Raw genomic sequence first — 24,925 nt, 5'->3', positions numbered from 1 at the left:
AATCGATAACAATAGCTAAAAAAAAAACCTGGCGCAGGGCTGCAATGATCAAAGACGACGAACAGGGTTGCCGCCAGCAGGCTAGAGTCTTATCGTACAATCGTTATCGATAACCCAGCCCTAGATGTATGTATGTAGCAGTTTTGTCAGAAATTTTCTCGCACAAAGCGAAAAGTGTTTAGCTCAATTTATAATTAATTAGATGTGAAATGTGTAAACGAAAATAGTTGCTACCATAGATTGTTAACCATAATAGCTGCATTTGGCTTACCACGAAAATAACGCCTTCAACTTGTAGAGCGTTTCTCCGTTCCTGGTTGTCTGTCAATTTTTCTCAAATTCGTTGTCTACACAACCCGCTCCAAAGGCGTAGGCAAAGGTGTGTGTGTGTAGGTGTGTATGTTGTTTTGCTCCTTCCGACTGAGGCAAGGTGAAACATGAAGATGGCTGACGGCTCGACAATATTGCGTAGGAACCGACCAGGCACAAAATCAAAGGTAAGTCATTAAATCGAAATTCGAATATATGTATGTGTTTACAAATTACATTTGCCGTCTGCAACTTTCGCCTGCAGGATTTCTGTCGCTGGCCCGATGAACCGCTCGAGGAGATGGACAGTACGCTGGCTGTGCAGCAATATATACAGCAATTAATCAAGCGTGATCCCTCGAATGTGGAGCTGATACTGACCATGCCCGAGGCACAGGACGAAGGCGTCTGGAAGTATGAGCATTTGCGGCAGTTCTGCATGGAATTGAATGGACTGGCTGTGCGCCTCCAGAAACAGTGCTCACCCTCAACGTGCACACAGATGACGGCTACGGATCAATGGATATTCTTGTGTGCGGCCCACAAAACGCCCAAAGAGTGTCCAGCAATTGATTATACGCGTCATACACTTGATGGCGCCGCATGTCTGCTCAATAGCAACAAATACTTTCCAAGCAGGTATGTTGCCATAACATAGGCAAAGCAACTAGCCACATATTGAGTCAAGTGTTCAACCCACCCACAGAGTGTCCATCAAGGAGTCGTCGGTGACCAAGCTGGGATCGGTGTGTCGACGCGTCTATCGCATATTCTCGCATGCATACTTTCATCATCGTCGCATATTCGATGAGTTTGAGGCTGAAACGTATCTTTGCCACCGATTTACGCATTTCGTCACTAAATACAATCTCATGTCCAAGGAGAATCTGATTGTGCCCATCAATGAAGACGAGAACACTGCACCCGGCGAGAGTGAAGCCTAAATGGCCAAAACAATATAAACTCACAAAACCAACAAAACAAACAAACATACAAACAAAACATACAGCATAAGAAGTTATTGACGAACAGAAAATTCAGTCATTCATACAGAACTCACTTAAACATATTTATAATATATATATATATTTACTAATAGCTTGCATTAGATTCAAGGTAAACGCATAAATTTTAATTTTTTCGGGTAACACAGATACACACACACACAGAGCATGAGAAAGATGGGGTGTTGAAGAGGGGTGCATATAAAGTAGAAAGAACAAACTCAATTGCAAATTTTTTGTATGTAGTTCAAGTGACAAATACATAATACACAATAAATCATCAAAATGATAAATCCGACAACTGAACAGGTTCCCCCATACAAAACTCCCCTAATTCCGTAAAGTTATAATAATGATTATGTTTAAATTCTTATTTTAAATAAATTATATGTAGACACACACAAAAAAAAAGAGCTGCAAATTTGGCCAAAATAGAGAAAGGAAAACGCAAACTTACGACAAACTAATAGGTGAATTTTACTTTCAAGAAAACTATATATACAAGAAGAAAGATAACAATAAATGGAAAGAGCATGTCAAGCTCATCTTTTAGACAATATTCACCTCCAGCATGGGTTGTTGCACCACCAGACGCTCGAATCCCAAGCGACTCAGATCCAAGGTCTTGTATTTACCCTCCAGAATCAGCTCTGAGATGGCACGTCCCACAGCAGGCGTTTGCTGGATGCCATGTCCGCTGAAACCGGCAGCTATGTACAGATTCTTGTAGTGCGGATGTTGACCAATTACACCATTGGCATCGAAGCAATTGTGGTCGTAGTAACCAGCCCAGCTGCTTTGCACCTTAACCGACTCAAAGGCGGGCACACGGCTGGCCAAAGTGGGCCAAACATTTGACTCGAAGTAACCATGATCCACGTCCAGCGTGTCACACTCCGGCTCCTCATCATCCGAGGGACTTCGACCGCACAGGAAATTGCCGCCCAGACCATCGCGTCGGAAGTACGTGCCATTGGGGTCGATGGTGAGTGGAGTTGCAAGTCCAGGACAATTCCGGCCCTGTGTATTAATCACGTACACATAACGCTTGCGCGGCTCCACCGGAAGCGGCACACTCAGCAAATCCTGCCCAGTTCCAATCTTGGCCAGACGTGCCACCTGCCCGGAATGTGCACCAGCAGCCAGCACACAAGTATCGAAGCGAACTGTGCGCTGATTGCCATCGCCAGAGGAGACAACGGCACCAGAGAGCTCACCAGCTGAATTCCACTCGAAGCCAGTCACCTCACCATTGGCAAACTGTGCTCCATAGGCTCGCGCCTGCTTCTTGAAGCCCATGAGCAGAGCCCAGGGATCGAACCAACCCTCCTTATCCGTGCCATAACAGCCCAGACTGATGTCCTCCGTAGACAGCCAGGGAAAGCGACTGCGCATTGCCTCTGGACTGAGCAGCTCATTGCTGGCGCCCAGTTCATTCTGCAGCTTGGAGTTGCGGCTCAGAATCTCAGCGCCTTTGCAACTGGCCAGAATGAGATAACCATGGGACTGCAAGTTCAAATCCACATCCCCCAAATAGTTGCGACAATTCGAAATGAAATCGTAGCCAAACAGTGACATTTGTATGTTCTCCGCCAGCGAAAACTGTTGACGCACTCCACCCACCGACAGCACAGTGGACGCAGTCGTATACTAAAGATTGGGAGAGTAACTTATGATTGCTAATCTTTGCTAGATTTAACTGCTTAACTTACACACGCATCCCGCTCTACAACCAACACACTGAGCTTCTGTTTCTGCGTCTTGCTCTTGAGCCAATATGCAGAGGATGCGCCCATGCCACCTCCTCCAATGATGAGGACATCACAGCGATCCGGCAGCGCATCCCCGGAAGCAGTGGAGGCAACTGTAGCCAGGCAGCGTTGCAACTGCTGTTGCACTGCACCCAATCGCAAGACTTGTCCCAGTCGCAACATTTTTCAAACTAACCCAACCATTTCGCTTTGGAGCTGATAAATAACAATACAAGATTAGATTTTCAGGCGAGCTATCTTAACAACTAAATAAACTCAAGTACAACAATATACGCCAAACAATACAACAATTTAGACAATCTATGAATCGCTTATCGCAATTGTTAAGCCTAGCGAATAATTTTTCGCTCACTCATTGCTTTTTTGGGGTGTTCCAAAATATGAATTGGTGCATTCCAAAATTGATTAAAATTTGCAATTAAGGTTTAATGGAGGACAAGTAAGTTAACTTCATTTTGTAGTGTTTCATTTCCTTTGATTCCAAACCAGTTATCCAATATAATAACCCAACATAAGACCGAAATCGCCTAAATATAATAACATTTTTTTAAGGAAAAATTCCTTGAGAAAATTACTACAGCAAATTAAAATTCTCGACTAATAAAACAAAGGCCAAATTCAAAATAATCAAACTAAAGAAGACACATTGATAGTTATAATAATTATAATTATAAAAAAAAAAAAGAATTATTTAAAACTAAACAGTTCCAGCTTTTTGAAGAAAACATTTCATTGATTTTTCTGTAGTTACAACTCTAATGCAACTGATCTTTTAATAATATCTAGGCATTGCGTCTATAGCCAAATTGTTGTAGAGCAACCAACATTTGATTCTTATCATAAGCGTTAGCTTTTATAAGACAATATTAAAACGTAGTTTGTGTGATCATTTTTTTGCTGATTAGATCAGTTTGAAAAACTGTAATTACACGTGCCCGTTGTCAATGTCAGGTTTCAGTTGATTTTCCTTTTGTTGTTGATGTCGCATTTGTTGTTGTTGTTGTTGCTGATTTGGTGGCTTATTATTGCGCTCAGTTCTTGGCCGTTTATTTGTGCGTCCTGGAGTTCCTCTCGATCTGCTTCCCTTTGTCTCATCGTGCTGCCAGTAATCACTGGTTGTATTAGGATTTTGCACTCTGCAAAGAAGAGAAAATAGATTTTAGAAATGGTATACAATAGCTTCCTTGTTATCGTCTGTTACCCTTCAATGTTATCGGGCAGCGCGTCCAGACTCATGAGAATGTGTAGAGTGGGTATTTGACGTGTGGCAATTATCTCCTCCAGGCCATCCATTTGTGGCTTCCAATGCTCCTCAACGCTGCAAGAAAATACGTTTGATTTTAAAAAATTAAATAAATTTTTAGGGAATTTAAAAATGTCTTCAGAATTTTTTAAGAAAATCTCTGTTAATCGCAAACTTTGGAATACATTTTTATTCATAAAATAAGTAAAATTTAGCTTCAAAATTTAAAATGCAAACCAAAATCTAAAAGTGCTTATTTATCGTAATCGAATTTGAAAAAGTTATGAGACTTCGAAATTTTGAAAAATATGTTTAGGCAAAGTCAAAAATAAAAAAAATCAATGCAGAATCAATTAAGAGGTCAAACAATGATAAAGAAGATATTACTAATCAAAATCGGTCAAGATTTGATAAAGTTATGGGATTTTGAAGTATTCAAAAACTACTACGGCTATGGTATGCAAAAATGACTTCTGATGGAAAAAATTCAATTCTAAGTAAACCAAATTTAAAAGCAGAATAAATTTAGAGGTTTAACAATGCTTAAACTGGTATTTCTCATCAAAATCTGTGAAGATTTGATTAAGTTATAAGCCTCCAAAGTTTTAAAAAGTATGTCAATATTTACCTGGTGTAAGCCATGCGTGTAAGCTGGTAAAGTGGATAACTGCGTTTCATAACCTCAGCGCAGGATATGGTCTTGATAACGCCGCCACCGGAACCACTCCACACCAGACTACGATATTCTCCTTTGTCCAGCGCCGATTTTGCATAATCAACGACATTGCTAAGTTTGGTGCCGCCCTTAACCTGTGTGGAAATATATAGATATTTAAATTTAGATCAGTATTATGCTTATTCACACTCACATGCATCCATAGAAAATAATTGTGGTCCTTTGGCAGGCAATTCTCAAAGGGTAAATCACTTTTGCTCAGCTCCTGCTCCACATTCTCCGCCTTGCGATAGTGCATCATTTTTGTGAACCTATAAGGATTAAGGGCAACTGGATTAGTGGATGAATTTTTGTGTGCCTCAAGCGATAACCTTGAACCAGAATTGGATATAGAGCAACAACAAAAACAAGAGTTATGAAAATTCTTATAACTATACTGGCAATACTCTTGGCTTAAATGGAAGGAAGCTTGAGTGCCTATCCAATTCACTCGTAAACTGTCTTGCGCAGTTATTGCCACGACAGTCCCTGCAAATTGAATAATTGCCGCTTTATGAGACGAGAGCAAGAGCACCTCATAATTCCCACCTCCTATTCTCCCATACAGCAAGTAGGAAAACCTTCCCAAAGTACCTCCCGGAACGCTAAGCTTCGGCTGTGACGAATTGAAGGGAAGCTACTCTTAATTTTTTCAAAGTTAAGTCAAGAAAATGTCTGTTACTATTGACAGTACGATAGATATAGGATAGTGAGCTCTATGGGTTAAAATTTAACAAAATGAAACAACTGTCACAATTTTTAAATACTTGTGTTAAGGAAAAAATTAATCTACCAAATTAACTTTATACTTTCAACTCCAATTTAAAAAATTTTATAAATTTTAGAGTTTGCATATAAATATTGATGACTGCTTAGATAGATTAGTTATTCGTAAGCTAGAAGTTAGCTAAGCTGTTATTTAATTAAATGAGTCTGAGATATTACAAATATACTGCTACTTTTATTCTTTTCAATTTATATACAACTTCTGCTTAAATAAAATCTATCACTTTTAGCCGACTTTCAACTTGACTTTTACAAGTTTTTGACTTTGTTCTTTTATATCACTAACCTTGTGACAAATGACTTGTCGGCACCGATGTACCTTGAGGCTACAGCGCACCAGGAGGAGTTCTAGTAATAGTCAATAAAAAAGCATTTCTACAGCAATTAAATGCGCGCGGCTGCAGCAGAAATTTCCCATTAAATAAAACTCTGGTGGTGTCGGGTCTCTAGACAACAAGGCTGACAACCATCGCGATTGTGCCGAGGAAGCGGAAGCCTCTCCTCCTACCAAAACAAAACGAAGCATGCCACTTGTTGAAGCTAAACAACATTTAGCTGTGGGGAATGAACTGCAGATATAGCTCTGAATTCGACAGCAAAACGAAAGTTTATTAATGAACTTTTCAGAGAATTGTGGCTGTAGGCGGGATGTTGTGACCCAGTCACACGCCCACACTCACACACATACGCACACCACCTCCCACACACACACACACACAATTATCGCATGTCCTATGGAAAGATGAAAACGCAGACAATTCTAAGATTCAATGCAGCAGAAATAGAAAAAATTGAGTCAAGTAGAGGGGCAACTGGGAATAAGGGCTTTGTTAAGGAATGTTACCGAGGAATGCCTTCGAAATACCAAATGACAGGCGCTTCTCTGACTGTCTCATTGAGAACGTCATCGTCTTTGTTAACATCATCGCAACGAGGAACATCATCATCATCTCTGGCATCGTCGTCATTCTTATCAAGTACGTTCTGTACATAAGACACAGAGCAACAGGTAATCAATTTTCTATCATTTAATATACTCGCTCTGTGGCAAAATTCATAACACCGTAACCGGTAACGGAACCGTTAACAAAAACTAACCGTTTCATTTCTAGTGCCGGAACTGAAAGCGAAATGAATCCTCTTTCAATGTAAAGTTGCTAGGAAAAAAGTTGACAAACTTCCAACTGTCATAACTTTGGCAAAACTTTACCGATTTTCAAGCGAAATGTCATTTTGATCATGGTTTGGCATCTTAATTTATTCTGCATTCAAATTTTATTTACTTTAAAAATTTTATTATTTTTCGACTATCGAAGTCATGGTTCTATGTTGATGGTAAGAATCCCCCCTTTGAAATTTTGAAAAATCAAAATTTTAAATCTCAAGTTTTTACTTTTAAACAACTCCTTATATCGGCATTAGTATAAAACGACACTTTAATCTTGATTCTGAGGCCTTTCCCTTTCCTGTAAAAAATCATGTCAAAATAAAGAAATATTTTGACATGTAAGTTGTTAGGTCAGCTTGAGCAACTTCGAACTGTCATAATTTTGGCAAAACTATACCGATTTTCAAGCGAAATGATTTTTGATGTTTGGCATCTTCATTTGAAACCTTTATTGGTTTCGGTTGATTTAAATATTAATTACATCACACATGATTTGTAGTCCAGTGTAATTCTATTTGTTGTGGAAGTTATTAATAAAACGAGTGTGGCATGAAAGCAAAAGGACAGGATGCCAGCTTCCTGTGCGTGTGTCCTGTGTGTGACTTGTTGGACTTGTCTGATGACAATAAGGAAAACGGCAAACACGTACTTTAAATTAACATTATATACATTTAGTTAAATGCATTACACAAATTACATCAAAGGGGCGAGAGAAAAACGCCTTAAATTACATACAGAATTCGTTGAGCATTCAACATTTGCCTCAATTTAATTTGCGTATACGTAATACGAGCTTCGGGAGCTCTCTTAAATACTTTCCAGGGCTGCTGCATATTTTCACGCACAACACACACCCACACTCAGACAGAGTGGAAGCTAAGAATGAGAAGTTTTTATATTACTTCTTTCAAGTGTAGAAAAATTGACAAGGGAATTATTGATCAATATATAAAAAATAGGAAAAAAAACTGAAAATAATTTAAACTTAATAAAATTAACTTTTTGTTTTCTAGTTGATATTTTAAATGTATTTTATTATTTTTTTATGTTAAGTATTTAATTTATTTGAATTTCAACTTTTAATAAAATTTCTTATCACTTTCATATCTTATTGCACCCACTGTGCTCTCGCAAATATTTCATTTATTTGAGGCACCCTACCCTTAATAGCTCTACAACCCCCTAGCTGAGAGTCTCACCCCCTTCCCCTGTAGCATGTCAGCTGAAGTATGCATTCATTAGACATGCCAAGGCAGCGACTGCGAAGATGGCAGCAACCGAGCTTAGTTCCTGGCCAAACCACAGAGTCAGGATCATTTGAGGTTTGCAAGTCGTGGCCAGCGGTTCACAGTCGCGGCTAAAAGTAAGTGGCTATTGGCAGTGGTAGTGATAGTTGCAACAACAGTTGCCACACATCCAAGTGCAAATAAGAAACTAACAAAGGCAATGAAAACTGCCATTAACAATTCCGATTTAACAACAAATAACATTTGAAATGTAATTATCACTGGACTTGTAGCACAATTGAAGAACGGGACTTTTAGGAAAGCATATAAATTTCTATTTAAAGCAGCAGATTAAAATATATAAAAAAATTAAAAAGGAATCACAGCTTAAACTATAAAAAATAAATTGATAAAAATGTGTGAAAAAATTTAAATAAGTAAAACATACGAAAATATAAAAATTTTACAGATCGTTTGTATAAGATTAAAGATATAGTGCTTCAAATTATATACAATTTATTTTCCGTAAAAACTCGCAAAGAACAAATAAATACTTTTCAATCTGTAATTAACAGACAAGAAATCAACTAAATTAGCTGTTAATCTATTTGTCTAAATTGTTACTACAATATATTATTTTTCCAACATGCCAACCAGTTGATTCATTGAATAGAAAATAAAAATAAATATATTCTACAATTATAAAGAGCAATAACAACAACAACAAAATATAAAGATGGATAGCACCGAATTTCGAAAACGTGGCACGGAAATGGTCGAATACATTTGCAATTATCTGGAAACCTTGGGCGAACGGCGCGTTACGCCCAGCGTGGAACCCGGCTATCTGAGGCATCTGTTACCATGTAAGTTTCGGGTGAATATACTCATTCAATGCCACAGCAGATCCACATAAATAAATTTATCGTTTAACATGCAATTTACAAGTCATTTTAAGTAGAAAAAAGTCTTAAGAAAGACAAAAAAAAATATATTAGAATTATCATCTTTATATTTTGAATTATTACTAATTCTTAAGATACATATTGTTTTGATTGTCAGTATACTTGTGATTTAGCATAATATCTTTGTATTCTGAAAATTTCATAGGAATTGCTTGATATATAAAGTTTTTTTTGTTTTTTAAAAAGATACGCCCAAATGTATGCTACAATAAATTTTGTAAAGTATAAAGAAGTTCAGTGATAACTTGATCTATTATTTAATTTCAAAATCTGTAGATCTAAATCACCACCTTACATATTTTCCAACCATTTTTCTTTGATAATTTCGCAGCTGAAGCGCCCCATGAGCCAGAGGATTGGGATCAAATAATGTTAGATGTGGAGGATAAAATAATGCCGGGTGTAACACACTGGCAGCATCCGAGATTCCATGCATACTTCCCGTCGGGAAACTCGTTTCCCTCCATTCTCGGTGATATGCTGGGTGATGGCATCGGCTGCATTGGCTTCTCTTGGGCGGCAAGTCCCGCCTGCACCGAACTGGAGACCATAGTGCTCGACTGGTTGGGCAAGGCCATTGGACTGCCGGATCACTTTTTGGGCCTCAAGGAGGGCAGTACCGGCGGTGGCGTTATACAGGTAAGGACATGGAGAAGATTATATTGTTATGGCCGCTTTCAAGAAGGCCTGAACCAATGGGTTTAACTGGAAACTTTTCAATTAAATACCAAATATGATTTTTTTCCCCCAATTTGTTTTAATTTTTTCTGGATTTCTAAGCTGATAAAATTGTTTTAAAAAAAATGACTAACTTAAGATTATTATTTAACTATGATTTATTATTTTATACTTTTTTTGCGAAATCTAAATATAAATTTTTCAGATTTATTTTAATCTTTAATAAAATATATGAAAAGTTAGTTGTAGAAAATGGTTCAGTTGATCTAAGAAACCCAAATTCAGGTTCAGGGCAGACTTACAACCTTTATATAGAGATTGATTCTGAAGATTTATGTTAAACTTTGGTTAGACATGCGCATCGGAGTGTGTCCTGGTCACGATGTTGGCGGCCCGGGCACAGGCGCTGAAGCGGCTCAAGGCACAGCATCCGTTTGTGGAGGAGGGACATTTGTTGTCCAAGCTAATGGCCTATTGCTCCAAGGAGGCACACAGCTGTGTGGAGAAGGCGGCCATGATTTGCTTTGTCAAGCTGCGCATTCTCGAACCGGATGAGAATGCCAGCCTGCGTGGCCAGACAGTTGGCGAGGCCATGGAGGAGGATGAATTGCAGGGATTGGTGCCGTTCTTTGTGTCCACCACACTGGGCACCACCGGCTCCTGTGCTTTTGACAATCTGTCCGAAATTGGCAGCGAGTTGAAAAAGTTCCCCTGCGTTTGGCTTCACGTGGATGCCGCCTATGCGGGCAACAGTTTCATCTGTCCCGAACTGAAGCCACTGCTCAAGGTAGCTATATCTCGATCTATTCATCTGTTCATTCACTCATTTAGCTTTTTTTATGCTAATCAATTCACAAACAGGGCATCGAATATGCTGACTCATTCAATACCAATCCCAACAAATGGCTACTGACCAATTTTGACTGCTCAACACTTTGGGTACGCGATCGCATCCGTCTGACATCAGCTCTGGTCGTGGATCCGTTGTATCTCAAGCACGGCTACTCGGACTCGGCCATCGACTATCGTCATTGGGGAGTTCCACTCAGCCGTCGCTTTCGTTCATTGAAACTGTGGTATGTAGCGCCCCGAAACAACCAATAACTCACAAAAAAAAATATCAAAAACAAAACTCATCCAACAACAAGCCCCGAAAACCCTTAAGAGTCAAGCCTGAATGACTTTGTTGACTATTGTCAAATATATTTCTTTATTTATTTCTGAACATATTTTTTTTTTTTTTTGGCTCTTCTAGTGCCAAACATGTTGCTTAGCTTTGAGCACACTTGAGTTGAAGCATTTGCCTTTATTATTTATTATTTGCATGCGATTTAGTTGTAAAAACAAAAATTTAATGTTGAAAAATTGAAGTTAACAATGCTTATTACAGACACACCTAAGTTCATCAATCTCAAATACTGTCAGATTTAGAGTTATCAAATTTTGGATGTAAATTGTGGAATATTAAGTAAAACTACCTCACTGAAATAAGTACATATGCATTGAACTTATCCAACATAAACTTTAAAAAACATAGAGAAGATTTTGGAATTACTTTTATTTTTTTAGTATTATTATAATGTAATACAAGCATGATCATTATGTTTTAATAATTCAATTTCAATATGCAGAAAATTAAGAAAAGAAAATTAAAATTAAAAAAATAAAAGTTATTTTTAAAATTTTTAAAAACTTTTAAGTCTGAAAAAAACAACCAAAATCAGAAATGAAAAATTAACAAATGGATCTCTTTAAAAATCGTTCTTATAACTATTTCAAGAGATCGGTTTTAATTAAACTACTGAAATGCTTTAGGACCACGAGTTTGCATATTTTGAGATCTTTATTCTTAAATATCTTTTTCATTTCCAATTTGCTAATATAAAAATATAACAGGCAAGCTAAAATCACTACTTTATGCAGGTGCTAATAAACATTACCTACCACAATTTAAATTATCATAAAGATAGTAAAAAATCATCTATTCGTATCTTCATATGAAAAGATATATACATATTCCAAGTATTTCTGTAGAACGCATAAAAAGCATGTTCATGAATTATTCAAGAAGCTCTTCAAGAGAATGATATAATTAATTGGTGAGTTTATTTCGTTCAGACAAATTGATTGAGTTTTGTTGTTGTAAATTTCGTAGGTTTGTGCTACGCTCTTATGGAATATCCGGACTACAGCATTATATACGTCACCATATCAAATTAGCCAAACGCTTTGAGGAGCTTGTGCTCAAAGATAATCGTTTTGAGATTTGTAATCAAGTCAAGGTGAGTTACATTTACTGCTTTTACAGTAATCAATCATGAGACGAGTTCAAAGCACTTTTTGTTTTTGGCCATATAAATAACAGATTTGGTGGTCTCTTTTATAGCCACACTGAATGTGTGTGGGTGGGTGTGTGTGTGTGTATTTTTGTTTGATTGTTGTGCTTGTTAAACATTTATCAAAGTTTTTGGGGAAATTGTTTAGCTGACGCAAATACAGACACACAGACATACAGACATTGACTTTGACTTGACTAAAAATCAAATTATGAAATTTGTCTTGGACTTATCGTAAACTAATTCACACCCACAAAAACCGAAAAGCGAGAAGCGAAAAAGCCAAAAAGACGAACGTGCGCAATGGCATGCCAAAAAGTTGCGAGAGAGAGAAAAACGCTGCAAAAATCGGATAATTGAAGTGTTTTGGCATAATTGCCATACAAAATTTGTTAAACATACTGAAATACAATAAGTGATTCATGACAGCTGCTTGGGGGCCAGTTTCTTGTTAACTCAAATTCAATTGGCCCTCCACATTTCCGAATTGCTTCAAATCACGTATTATACACGTAATTGAGCGCTCACATTGCGTATACGCAATGTCGTTCCGACTTTAATTTCAAATGGAATGGAATTGTTTGCATTATACTTTTGTGTTAACAATAGTGCTAATACATTTTTTTGACATCTATTGTGGATTTCCTGCAGCTTGGACTGGTTTGCTTTCGCCTCAAGGGCGGCGACAAGCTCAACGAGAAGTTGCTGAGCACAATTAACGAGTCGGGTAAACTCCACATGGTCCCGGCAAGCGTTAACGAGCGTTATATCATACGCTTCTGTCCGGTGGCACAGAATGCCACCGCCGAGGATATTGATTATGCTTGGGACATTATTGTGGACTTTGCCAATGAGCTGCTGGAGAAGGAACAGCACGACGAGATCACCGAGATAATCAATCGCAAGAAACAGGATACATTGGCCCAGAAGCGTTCATTCTTTGTGCGCATGGTCAGTGATCCAAAGATCTATAATCCGGCTATAAATAAAGCCGGCACACCGAAGCTATCCATGGAGCTGCCCTCACCGGTGGTGAGTCGAGGCAGTGCACCCATTATTCGCACACAGAGCTCGGTGGATCACAATTCCTGGATATCCTGGCCATTGGCGTTTCTCTTCAACAGCAACAACGAGGAAAAGGGCAACAATTGCTCATTGCGGTAAGTTGATTTTGTTGCTGCCATTTTCTTTCCGATTTTCCAAAGGTTTCACCTTCACAGTTTCCGTCATCTTGATACCAATGTGCGTACTTCTACTTCACGCCGCAATTCCGGCGCCGGTTCCTCACCATCGCCGGAGAACGAGACGGGCCTTGTAAATGTCCAACAACAGCCACAACTTCTCAATCAACAACAACAACAGATATCGCCACGAAAATCGCCAATGACTATACGGAAATTATCCTCCGCCCGGGAGAATCACAACTAAAGAGTCGACGGCTTTATACGAGTAATTAAATATGCTTAACTATTTAAGGCGCGCTTCATAAGTAACTGTGACGCCTAGTTGAAATCTAGACCAATTTACAATAACGATCTCTACCTATAAATACCCTATATATTAACTTCTAATAATAACTACGTACTTATGTATATCTCTCAGTCATCTGTAAGTTTTGTTGCTCAAACGATTTAATATTTATAAAGTATGCTGAATAAATAGAGTATTATGCACAGTTTCAAAATTATTTTCTTTTAACTGTCAAATGGAATTAAATCAAAACCAAAATCTAGATAACGATATTAATAAAATTTGAATGCAGAATGAATATAGTTTATAAACAAATCCCGCTTGAAAATCGATTAAATTTTGTACTCGATATGAAAGTTTAAAGTTGATCCGACTTTTGACTTTTGCAAGCAATCAAGAGCATGAATGGATTGATAAATATAGAAATAGCGATGATGACAAGTTCGCACTAAAAGATACACAATGCTTATCCTATGTGATAGATTTATGGTTTCCTTTGTTTCTTCTCTGAGGCAACGTGTTATTTTGGACCTTTGCACATGTTCTTTTCTGGCCAATTGACCACAATTACGGCCAAGATCATAATGTAAGCACAGACAGCAATAGAGACAGACCTAGGCTAGACGAATTCCCCTCGATTCTCCTTTCATCAGATATACTTCTGTGATTTTTGGCGCACCGAGCGCTTTATAAACAAATCATAATTTCTGGATGATGCCATGACCATGACGTCGTAGCCAATGAGTTAAATGGATCATGAGTCAGGGATTGCCTTAAAAATATATAATTTTCTTGAGAAACGATATAAAGTAATTTATGTTAGGGTTGTGAATTTTCTTGGGTTTCTTGTTTCTTAACATAGATGCGCACCAATTTATCCACATACGTGCTCTTCTCGAGCGGTGAAATCTGTTTGAGCTTATTGTTGGCGATATCCCAATTTAGATAGTGCGGTGCCTCAATCTGGATTTTAGATTGCGCCTCATCCTGGCGACTAGATTTAGACGGATGAGTAGCGAGTTTATCAATAGGTTTAAGCAATGTGCCATACGTACTCAACACGTTGGTATCTCCAGATCCCGAGCCAGATATGGAGCTCTTTACACTGTTGCTGGGCAGGATCTCTGGTGTTCGTTTCATCGCATTATCCTCAATTAATTGTGAACCTGCGGCAACCTGTGTCTCCGTTTGCTGCGGACTTGTTTTTGCCACCAATCGCTGCAGGAAGTCATCAGATTTTTGATTCGTCTCGGATTGTGGATGCAATTGCTCCGGCTGTTGTTTGGCCAGCAGATGGCTCAAGAGTATTAACTGCGAATTACTTGGACTGTGATGATCGGCTGACTTCAGTTTAGGCAGCAGCTCATCGACCTTGGCCGCGGACATTGCCACAGCCAGGGATGGTTGCTTCATGGCCAGCAGCTGATCAACACTGGGATAGTTTAAGCCCTGACTTTCAGTTGGCGAACGTTGTGCGCGTTGTCCCAACACATTATCTCGCTTTTTCTTTGTTCTTAACTCGGAAGCTCCACAGAAGAGCTGCTTGGCTTTATCTCTATCTGGACCCAACGCCTGCTTCTCCTCATCACGATCCATGCGACTCATTAACGCATCTAAATTGGGCTTGATTCTGGAGGTGTCTTCATAGTCATTCGGCAGGTAACCAAGTTGACGCAAATAAACAATAGGTGATTCCCAATTCTTGATCAAATCTCGCACTATCTCATTATAGTTATTGTGTAGTCCTAGCTTAACCATTGGAATCTGTTTAGCTTTAGCCTCAATCAATCTAACCATTCCCAGAAAGCTACCGATCAGTACACACCTAAAAGGTTGTTTGGTTAGCCTTCATCTAGTGTTGCAAATTGTTAAAATATTACCAAAGTAGCCAACGCATTGCTCTTTTATTAGATTCGATGTAGAATTTGTTAACAATTCATAAATATACTTAATTACAATATTTTCAGAGTTAGAGATGAGTTTAAGATCAGAGCAGATGTTTTTTTAATATAGAATGACTGAAAAAGCTTTAAAATTAGATATTTGAATCAATATAACTTAAGGTTTAAAAAAAGTGTGAAGCCAAGAAACTAAAGTTTTCGATTAGTTAGTGGAATGTTATCAAATAAATAAAATATAGTAAAACATAATTTACATAGCCTTCCATATAAACTTAAACCCTTCATTACAATTAAAACCGTCATATTCCAGGAATAGAAACCAGCAGACTGTCGCTTTGCAAGAATTAAAATTAGATTGAAATCTAAAGCATAAAAAATGGCTCTCATCACTAAACGATTCCAATGAACTGAAATCTTCAGTTGAATTAATTAACTCACGACTTTCAACAGCTCATGAAATCCACAGCCATAAAAAATAAATAAATAAAATTAAATGAGGTCCAATAAAATCAAACTGAAACAAATCCATATAAATCATAATATTGGCGGGGAATCGACACGGGGAAGACATAAAGATATTAGCATAAAGATACGAAATGCCAAAGTTGTGATTTGGCAGAATCAAACAAAAAATTGAAATAGAAGCAGAAGATAAAATTATAAAATAAGTGTGTTAGTATGGTTGTCAAGTGAGTTGACAATGACGAAAGCGAATTTTAAAACTCAAACAGAACGCCCAAAAAAAATTAAAATGATGAGCTATTCGATTGTTATTTCGATATTTCGGTGTTTGTCCGTGCCAACTACATTAAATCTTATAATTAATGAGCTTGGTTAGCTATTGGCAACAGATGAAGATGAAGATGAAGACGTGGACGGAGACGGAGACCAGTTGCCAAGTCGCAGGCACGTATAGAAGGCGGATGGACAAATGCCGCAGCGTTGGCCCTCGAGCAATTTTGAAGTGTGACCGCGTAAACTGAATACGAAGTTTATATTTAGATATACGACGTCATTCGAGCGGCTTTTGCGCTTGTGAATGAAAGTTTCGGGGCATGGGCGAAGTGCGAAGCGAAGCCGACAAAAGAAGATCGTCGGCCAGGTTAACAGCAACAACAACAATACCGTCAAGTCATTCTCTCTGTCAATGTCTCTTGGCCCGCACTTTGGCCAGCAACGAGGCGCGTGCGCAGCGTGAATCAGCGTACCGAACTCAAACTTTGATCAGTTTGAAAATATGCTCAGCTTGCTGGATGATTGATTATGCATTAGGTGGTAAATGGAAGCTGTAGCTATTTGTTTGAACTCTATAGCATGTAGATTATATAAGCACTTATCGCATCTACTAAGCTAATTAGCACACACCCCTCAAAAAGAAAACAATGCATTCGCATTCATTCATATATTAATATTCATTCGCATTCAAATATACTCATGTTTACCCACCCACTCACGAGAGAGAGAACTGTCTAAAATTAAATATGCAATTCTTGCCATTTTTGTTTAAATTTTTCATACTCTCTTCCGGAGATTCCATTGAAGTGGTAACTACGTCAGAAACTTGCCACATTGCGAATTGTCATGTTTGGGGATTCAACCATAAAAAGATGCAACAAGGTATTGACAATATTGCTCAACAATTCATATTTGCACAATTATTTGCCACATTTGAGCCATGTGCCAAATGTAATTCCCCTTTGGCTGAAGAGAAGAAAACAAATCTTAACATCTGGCTAGGCAGTGAAAGAGTTAGGCACTTTCTGCTAATTGTCTAATGATTATTCAAGGCACGTTCTCTAACACGAAAAAATTCCCCCCTAAATGTCCAAAAAGCATAAAACGCAATTCCCCTCCAAAGCAATTAGAAGATTAGAAGATCTTGCAAATAGACGTTTCTTCTATCGTAAAATACCGATTAGAAATAACTACCCAAAACAAAGTGCTGAAAATAATGATGTATCATTTAATTTCAATTAAGTAATCATTAGGTGGCGGTATTAATTATTATTAAATTTTTAATAAAATGGAAGAGAAACAAAAGGAACTGTGAGTCCAATTGGCTAATGCTTTGAAAAGTTCTAAGATCTAACTATAATTTTTTTTCTCGTTACAGTTCATAATTTATTTTTAATTATATTTGTATTTTTAACTTAACTTAATTGTAACTTTAACTTAATTTTTATACTTGGTAATTTTTTGTTTGCCGACTGCTTTTAGTCGTGCATAAATAAATAAAATAAAAAGTTACTTAACTTACCTTACTTAACATTTTATAAGCAATCTAATATAGTTTTTGTTCTTACATAAAATTGAATTTGTTCTTTAAAAAATAATCTTTAGCACCACAAAATTATAACATTTCTTGCACTATATTATAACCTTTCTTAGAAGTTCCTTTGTGTTTGGGCCTATATCAACAAATGAACTGAATCATAGAGAGTAAACAGCTTTACTATCTAAACTTTTTCCAACTACCTACCCACTATTTTCGCTGAATGTTTATTCAATATTATCTGAATCATAGAAGGTAAAGCGCTTTCGCTGTATTATCACGAGTTTTCAATTACACCAAATACCATTTTTACAGTATATTTAAAATGAGTTGAGCCCTAAGAAGAAATCTCTTGAGCTGTAATAAATTACACAAAAAAAAATAATCACTTATTACACATTTAAAATTATTTGAATCATTGATAGGGAAAAGTTTTCTAGACTTTCCCAACTACTGAAATGCTTTTATCATTAAATACATCAAGTGAACTGAATCACAGAAGGAAATCTGTTGAATTGTACTCGCCAGAATTTCCCAACTACCCTAGCATGCAATCAATAATTTCCTACATGCATATTATTTATCCAATTCAAGTGAGATATTCACATGTAATGTGCTATTAATAAAGACTCAATCAGTTTCAAATCACATCACGACAAAACATCACATTTCGTATCCGAACCATATAATTATGGCAAACAAACAGGGATTTTTTTTAGTAACTAACCTAAAACAACCCACACAAAAGGCACGGAGGGTACTGAAGCTTAAGGCGAATCGTCGAAACGGAGAAACGGCAAAATGCGAATGCGGGTTTCCCAGAGATCGACCAATGACAGCAAGTAATTTGAGTGCCGCCCAAGAAAAAAGACAACAATCACGAGACACTCGCGTCAAACTGACAACAACAATTACAGGTGCTAGTGCCGGACGCCATAGAGAGAGAGAGAGAGAGCGAACTAACGAACGAAGCTCGCTCAGGAGAGCGCACACGATCCGTATAAAAACGAATGCAGTAACAAAGTTCGAGTCATTCGCGCAAAGGAAGCTGCAACGAGCACAACGTGAAATAACACATAACGGATTAAAGTGAAAGACATACAAAGAGGAAGAAAAAGAGTGTTGCATACAAAGTAAAAGAAGTGGCAAACAGAACAGTGTTCGAAACTCAAAAAGTGTTAAATATTTTAACAACAAAATAAAAGTGTTTAATACATTATCAAATAACAGAATCAAAGCAAAATGAATGTCGAAGAGTTTCGCAAATACGGTAAAGAAGTTATCGATTATATATGCCAATATGGCAGTAATATCGAGGAGCGCGATGTAGCGCCCACACTAAATCCCGGATATTTGAAAAAACTATTACCAGGTATGAAGAAAATATATATGAATAAAATTATTATATATGCATTCGTATTTTTCAACTGCAACTAAAAATATAATTTATGAATGGAATTTGAAAATGCCACTCAAGAAATTCATTCAAAAATAGTTGCTCTAATTTGGATATTAAACAATTTGCTTAAATATTTTGTTGATGCTTTGTAAAATATTTTCACTATGGACGTAAAGATCTCAAGATCTCATGTGATGAACTGTAAACAACAATTAGTTAAAGGCTTCTAAACAAATTAGCAAATTAGCTGAAAAAAAGAAGAAAAATGGGAAAATAAATATCTCACTTCACACAAAAAAAATTCCAAGAGGAGGAGAAATATTGAACAAGTACGAGAAAATACGCAAATTTCAACAACAAATAACACAGACAAACATACGAAAACAAAAACTACTCAAAAGGCTCTTCAGAAACTTGTGGATTCATGTTGACTAATTGTTTTCAGTGTGAGCAAACAATACGTATGAAATATACTTGTACACCTCTCTATAAGCCCACATAGTAACCGTGAATAAAGGGGGGAAAAAATTAAGATTGGCGTGGGCACAATTTGGGGCATGAAGTTGTTGCTGGGTCATGAGATGAGATTTGCCGAGTTTTTCAAGAGAATTTCAAGCGAATTGCGCACAGATAGTTAAGCTAAATATTTACGTATAATGAAAACCACAATCTCTATAGTCTGACTAAACAAATCAATTAATTATGCGAATACACACACACACACGCACACACACACAGGTACAGGTAGAAGTAGAAGTAGATAAAGATTAAGATGTGTTTTCCATCTTTTCCGCACACTGCCAAAAATAACAAAAATTCACTATAAATATTGATGTGCGCTGGATCAACAGCAACTTTATAGCTGCTAAAAGATATATATACTATATAAATAGCACGTATCTATAGAATTTTACGGATTTAACGAATCCAGGGCCAAGACAACAACGACTAAACTAATGAGTTTGCCTTTCTATTGTTTATTTTACAGCGGACGCACCTCAATCGCCCGAATCATTCAAAGATGTGCTGGAGGACTTTGAGCAAAAGATCATGCCTGGTGTTGTACACTGGAATCATCCGAAATTCTTTGCCTACTTTCCATCGGGCAATTCATTCCCCTCCGTTTTGGGTGACATGCTGAGCAGTGCCATTGGCTCCATTGGCTTCAGCTGGGCCAGTTGTCCAGCTGCCGCTGAGCTCGAGACGATTGTCATGAATTGGTATGCCAAGGCATTGGGTCTGCCCAAGGCCTTCATCTCCGATGCGCCCGGTAGCACTGGCGGCGGTGCCTTGCAAGGTTCCGCCTCCGAGTGTGCACTTGTCTCACTGATCACGGCACGTGCTCGGGCCATTAATGAGTTGAAGGGTCAAACAACTGTCCATGACAGTGTCTTTCTGCCAAATCTGATTGCCTATGCCAGTCGGGAGGCACACTCCAGCATTGAGAAGGCCACCAAAATGGCGTTGGTGAAGCTGCGCATCATCGATGCCGACGAACGTGGCCGGATGCGTGTGGATCTCCTGCAGCAGGCCATACAGAACGATGTGAACGCCGGACTGACGCCCTTTTTTGTGGTGGCCACAGTGGGCACTACCGGAGGCTGTGCCTTCGATGATATCTCCGAGATTGGCAAGGTGTGCCGAGAGGTGCCCAGCATTTGGTTGCATGTCGATGGCGCCTATGCTGGCAACTCATTCATTCTCCCCGAGATGCGCGTTTTCTCCGCTGGCTTGGAGTACGCCGACTCCTTCAATACGAATCCCAACAAACTGCTCTTGACCAACTTTGATGCCTCGGCTTTGTGGGTACGCGATGTGATGACGCTGAAGAGTGCGCTCAATGTGAATCCCCTGTACCTGAGACATGAGCACATGAATGGCGTGGATTACAGACACTATGGCATTCCATTGAGTCGTCGCTTCCGTGCACTCAAACTGTGGTTTGTCTTCCGCACATATGGTGTGAAGGGACTGCAGGAGTACATACGCAATCATATGGTGCTGGCCAAGAAATTCGAGATGCTAGTGCGCAAGGACGAACGCTTTGAGGTGCGCAACGATGTTCATCTGGGATTAGTGTGCTTCCGCATGCGGTAAGTTTAAAATACCAAGGGATTCTCTTAATTTTCTCTATAATTGGATCAATTTATCTCATTAACAGCACGGGAGATGAACCTAATCACTTGTTGCTGGCACAGATCAATCACTCGGGCAAGATGCACATGACGCCAGCCAAGTTTAATGGACGCTATGTGATACGTTTCTGTGTGACGTATGAGCATGCCACAGAGAAGGACATTCTGGATGCGTGGAGTCAGATCAAGGGCTTCGCCGAGGAAATATTGCGTGATGCACAATTGGAGATCAGTTCGGCTCCGGCCACGCCCGAAACGGAACGCACGAGCTCAGAGCCGATGCCAGTGGCTGGCAAGCCGCCAATCAAGAAGAAGCTGACGCGAACCAAATCCTTGCGATTCTCCTTCACCCGCAGCATATCAAGGGAACAGTTCCAGAGTCAAAGCGAGCATCTTATGGATGGTTGTACGCCTATATTGGTTGTCGATCCCAAAACAATTCAACAGAACTTTCAGCAAGCAACAGAAGATAATGAAAACAACAACAACAAGAATAACATACTTGTAACGAAACTAAAGGATATTTCCGATGTGGATACGGATGAGGCGAGCAATTAATTGAAAAACCGTTGGGTTTCCCTGTAGATAGTATTACCGGATATTTTTGTATTTCGGGGTTAGAAACGAGCTGAAATGAGGCCAGTACCTTAAATCTGATGATTTTAATTTGCTCGAATACGAGCATTTATATTTAGTTTTTAAGTTGCGCTGCTGAATTTCATTTAATTTATTTGTTGGGTTCCTATTACCACACCTAATACATATATACAAGTTAATTTTGTATGTTTAGTCAAAGCTCATGAACAAAAGCACTTATTTATAAACATAAACATTTACTTAGCATTTGATATGCACATTTTTAAATATATACATACATCTCAAAAACAAACACAGGTTTTCAATACTGATGGGTTAAAGATCTACAATTGAATATTAACGAAGCTTTCTTAACGAAGCGAACCTTCGTGCAGATAGAAGCAGTAACTGTCATTTAAATAACAAATAAAGTTCGGGGATTTTTATATTAGCACACATATACGAGTAGTCTCACAATGTACGAGAATAAAATTAAGGTACACAAACCTGGTCTGGTATCTGGTATCTGTCTAGTTGCAAACAATTGCAAGTCACACTTTGTTCAATTAAGTACTTGATACGCACATACGTTTAGCACGGTATATAAGCCCACAACTATAATTTCTTAATTAATACGTTTAGAAATTGTTAATTTAAAAACAAAACAAACAAACAGTTGACGCGAGTCCAACACATGTGTTGATTACGATTACCGGCTGACTACGACTATCGATAACTTAAGCATGACTGCATCGTGTGTTAATCGATAATTGGCTAGCTATCGCTGCAAAACGTAAACAAAATACAACCGGCGCGTTTTATTAGTTAAACGTTTGCATTTAATTTTAACAGATTACAAATATGCCAAACTGGAATCAAATACAATCGCAGTTGCGTAGCTCAAACAATCCTGTGGTATTCCTAGACATCGCCGTGGGCACAACTGTGAGTTGGCAGCAATATAAGTTAAGAATGTTGTTTTGACCTGTTTTCTTTTGGCAGGAAATTGGACGTATGATTTTTGAGCTGTTTGCAGACACCGTGCCACGAACTGCCGAGAACTTTCGACAATTCTGTACGGGCGAGTATCGGCCGGATGGTGTGCCCATTGGCTACAAGGGCGCCAGCTTTCACAGAGTCATCAAAGATTTCATGATTCAAGGCGGTGACTTTGTGCAGGGCGACGGCACGGGAGTCACCAGCATTTATGGCAACACATTCAGCGACGAGAACTTTACGCTGAAACACGATTCACCTGGCCTCTTGGCCATGGCTAACAGTGGAAGGGATACAAATGGTTGTCAGTTCTTTATTACATGTGCGAGATGCAATTTTCTGGATGGCAAGCATGTGGTCTTTGGACGTGTACTGGATGGTCTGTTGATAATGCGTAAAATTGAAAATGTGCCCACGGGACCCAACAATAAACCCAAACTGCCAGTAACAATATCACAATGTGGACAAATGTAGAATTAAATTGTTGTAATCTATACATAAGTATAATAAAGTTACAATACAGTACAATGCGAGTCTAATGATCAACTTTCTTTAAATATTTTTCAAATAAATTAAATATCCTTGTCAAAGTATGGATAAGCCTCTGTCATTGCCTTCTCCTTGCGCAGCGTTTGGCAATCTTCGATCATGAAGCTAAAAATTTTAATAGATTAAGAGCTGCACTTATAATTTTTGGCATCTTCTACTTACTCGTAATACAGAGAGACTAAAGGCACTGTGGCCAAATGCCACAGCGAGTGTGCATCGAGTATCCAAAGTATTGGCGGAAAATCCAGCAGTTCCAAGCTCATAGCCAGCGCAAATAGCACATAAAATCGCAGTATACGTTTATAGTAGGGCCGGCGATAACGAACCCGATGGCACCAGACAAACCAACCCACAGCTGCAAGTACTCCCGTGGCAATGTTCACCTTCATGTTGAAGGAATAGTTGAATTTGCCCACGCTCAAGTAGGCAAAGTAGTTAATGTAGTACGAGACAACTGCCAAAGTGATGACGCCCCGCAAAAACAGGGAGTAACGATGCAGCATACGCATCACCATGCAGTACAGTGAACACAGAATAATAGAGTACGCAAAAGCGTAATCCAGCAACTCCGTTAGCGGAAAGTCCCTCGTATGGAATATGGCTGACCAAACCCAGCCATTGAGGCAGGTCTAAGAAAAACACATATTAACAGAGGAGACATTTAAAGTCAGATCAGCAACTCTTACCAAACCAAATATATGAGCCAACTTGTAGCAGGGACTATCGGAACGCACTTCCCGTCGAAATTTACGAAGCAAACGCAGATGCATTACGAAATTCAAGACGGAGAATATAACTGAGGCGGGCTCCTGCATGCCAAAGAGTCGCAGGAATGGCCATTTGCCATAGAACTGTGGTATGGGCCAGCCGCGTTCCAGAAACGCAAACACAGTGCGCCACATGCAGCCATAGGAGCACTCATCCGCACAGCTCCAACCGAAGATGCGATCGAATATCGTTTGGCCATAGAAGTTAATCGCCTGCTCCTGTATTTCCAAGCCGTCTGCAATATATATTTTAGAGCCATTTCAATTATATTGCAGTTGTAAGGATTGATGTGTTACTTGCCAGCTGAGCAATTTGTGCGTTCGCAATTTTGTCGGCAATTGTGAAAAAACTGTGTACGATCGCCATTGGAGGCTAACGCCGGCAGTGCTCCGCTTAGAAGCAGCAGGCATATTGCACTTGTTTGACAATTAAATCTAAGCATTTTATTTTCCAGTTTCAACTCATTAAAATACACTAAATTTTGCAATTATAGCATTTTGTAAACAAATCACGGCCGGTATTGATTTTATCTTTGATTAGGGCTGCCAACTGGCATGCTGTATATATACATATTGTAGTTCCAAAACTACACACAAGCGTTGTCAATTTGCTTAATAATTTGCATATGCTATTAATTTATTGATTTTTCTTACTTTG

At 38.6% G+C, this 24,925-nt stretch overlaps 8 protein-coding genes across 9 annotated transcripts; 4 read left to right on the top strand and 4 right to left on the bottom strand.

Moving 5' to 3' along the window:
- Positions 1-133: 133 nt before the first annotated feature.
- On the top strand, positions 134-1,568 carry LOC117783475 (MOB kinase activator-like 4). Of its 2 annotated transcripts, none has more exons than XM_034620884.1 (3): positions 134-497; positions 575-948; positions 998-1,568. In XM_034620884.1, the coding sequence occupies exons 1-3, from the start codon at positions 438-440 to the stop codon at positions 1,251-1,253; spliced, it is 690 nt and encodes a 229-aa protein (XP_034476775.1). In that variant the 5' UTR covers positions 134-437; the 3' UTR covers positions 1,254-1,568. The 2 variants fall into 2 exon arrangements, with proteins under 2 accessions (XP_034476775.1, XP_034476776.1); XM_034620885.1 differs by having other exon boundaries at positions 138-497; positions 1,016-1,568.
- Positions 1,569-1,766: 198 nt separating this feature from the next.
- On the bottom strand, positions 1,767-3,267 carry LOC117783474 (FAD-dependent oxidoreductase domain-containing protein 1). The gene is made up of 2 exons (XM_034620883.1): positions 3,026-3,267; positions 1,767-2,963 (listed from the first exon to the last, which is right to left on the bottom strand). The coding sequence occupies exons 1-2, from the start codon at positions 3,245-3,247 to the stop codon at positions 1,863-1,865; spliced, it is 1,323 nt and encodes a 440-aa protein (XP_034476774.1). The 5' UTR covers positions 3,248-3,267; the 3' UTR covers positions 1,767-1,862.
- Positions 3,268-3,819: 552 nt separating this feature from the next.
- On the bottom strand, positions 3,820-22,667 carry LOC117784821 (ribonuclease P protein subunit p25-like protein). The gene is made up of 5 exons (XM_034622652.1): positions 22,463-22,667; positions 5,198-5,315; positions 4,957-5,138; positions 4,287-4,403; positions 3,820-4,221 (listed from the first exon to the last, which is right to left on the bottom strand). The coding sequence occupies exons 2-5, from the start codon at positions 5,303-5,305 to the stop codon at positions 4,011-4,013; spliced, it is 618 nt and encodes a 205-aa protein (XP_034478543.1). The 5' UTR covers positions 5,306-5,315; positions 22,463-22,667; the 3' UTR covers positions 3,820-4,010.
- Positions 8,960-13,889, top strand: LOC117784813 (tyrosine decarboxylase). Its single transcript, XM_034622642.1, has 7 exons — positions 8,960-9,089; positions 9,520-9,827; positions 10,219-10,653; positions 10,728-10,942; positions 12,022-12,148; positions 12,854-13,362; positions 13,423-13,889. The coding sequence occupies exons 1-7, from the start codon at positions 8,960-8,962 to the stop codon at positions 13,628-13,630; spliced, it is 1,932 nt and encodes a 643-aa protein (XP_034478533.1). The 3' UTR covers positions 13,631-13,889.
- Positions 14,543-15,628, bottom strand: LOC117784818. Its single transcript, XM_034622647.1, has 3 exons — positions 15,553-15,628; positions 14,728-15,497; positions 14,543-14,666 (listed from the first exon to the last, which is right to left on the bottom strand). Exons 1-3 carry the CDS (start codon positions 15,567-15,569, stop codon positions 14,614-14,616), a joined length of 840 nt encoding a protein of 279 aa, XP_034478538.1. The 5' UTR covers positions 15,570-15,628; the 3' UTR covers positions 14,543-14,613.
- LOC117784815 (aromatic-L-amino-acid decarboxylase) lies at positions 18,876-22,235 on the top strand. Its single transcript, XM_034622645.1, has 3 exons — positions 18,876-19,217; positions 20,233-21,337; positions 21,406-22,235. Exons 1-3 carry the CDS (start codon positions 19,088-19,090, stop codon positions 21,935-21,937), a joined length of 1,767 nt encoding a protein of 588 aa, XP_034478536.1. The 5' UTR covers positions 18,876-19,087; the 3' UTR covers positions 21,938-22,235.
- Positions 22,668-22,742: 75 nt separating the features above from the next.
- On the top strand, positions 22,743-23,487 carry LOC117784822 (peptidyl-prolyl cis-trans isomerase H). Its single transcript, XM_034622653.1, has 2 exons — positions 22,743-22,900; positions 22,958-23,487. Exons 1-2 carry the CDS (start codon positions 22,817-22,819, stop codon positions 23,423-23,425), a joined length of 552 nt encoding a protein of 183 aa, XP_034478544.1. The 5' UTR covers positions 22,743-22,816; the 3' UTR covers positions 23,426-23,487.
- LOC117784817 (post-GPI attachment to proteins factor 3) lies at positions 23,421-24,850 on the bottom strand. The gene is made up of 4 exons (XM_034622646.1): positions 24,569-24,850; positions 24,187-24,503; positions 23,663-24,129; positions 23,421-23,605 (listed from the first exon to the last, which is right to left on the bottom strand). The coding sequence occupies exons 1-4, from the start codon at positions 24,708-24,710 to the stop codon at positions 23,524-23,526; spliced, it is 1,008 nt and encodes a 335-aa protein (XP_034478537.1). The 5' UTR covers positions 24,711-24,850; the 3' UTR covers positions 23,421-23,523.
- Positions 24,851-24,925: the final 75 nt, after the last annotated feature.

Source organism: Drosophila innubila, assembly GCF_004354385.1.
Source record: "Drosophila innubila isolate TH190305 chromosome 2R unlocalized genomic scaffold, UK_Dinn_1.0 1_C_2R, whole genome shotgun sequence".
Classification (NCBI taxonomy): Eukaryota; Metazoa; Arthropoda; class Insecta; order Diptera; family Drosophilidae; genus Drosophila; species Drosophila innubila.
This window is presented reverse-complemented; position numbering and strand designations above follow the sequence as displayed.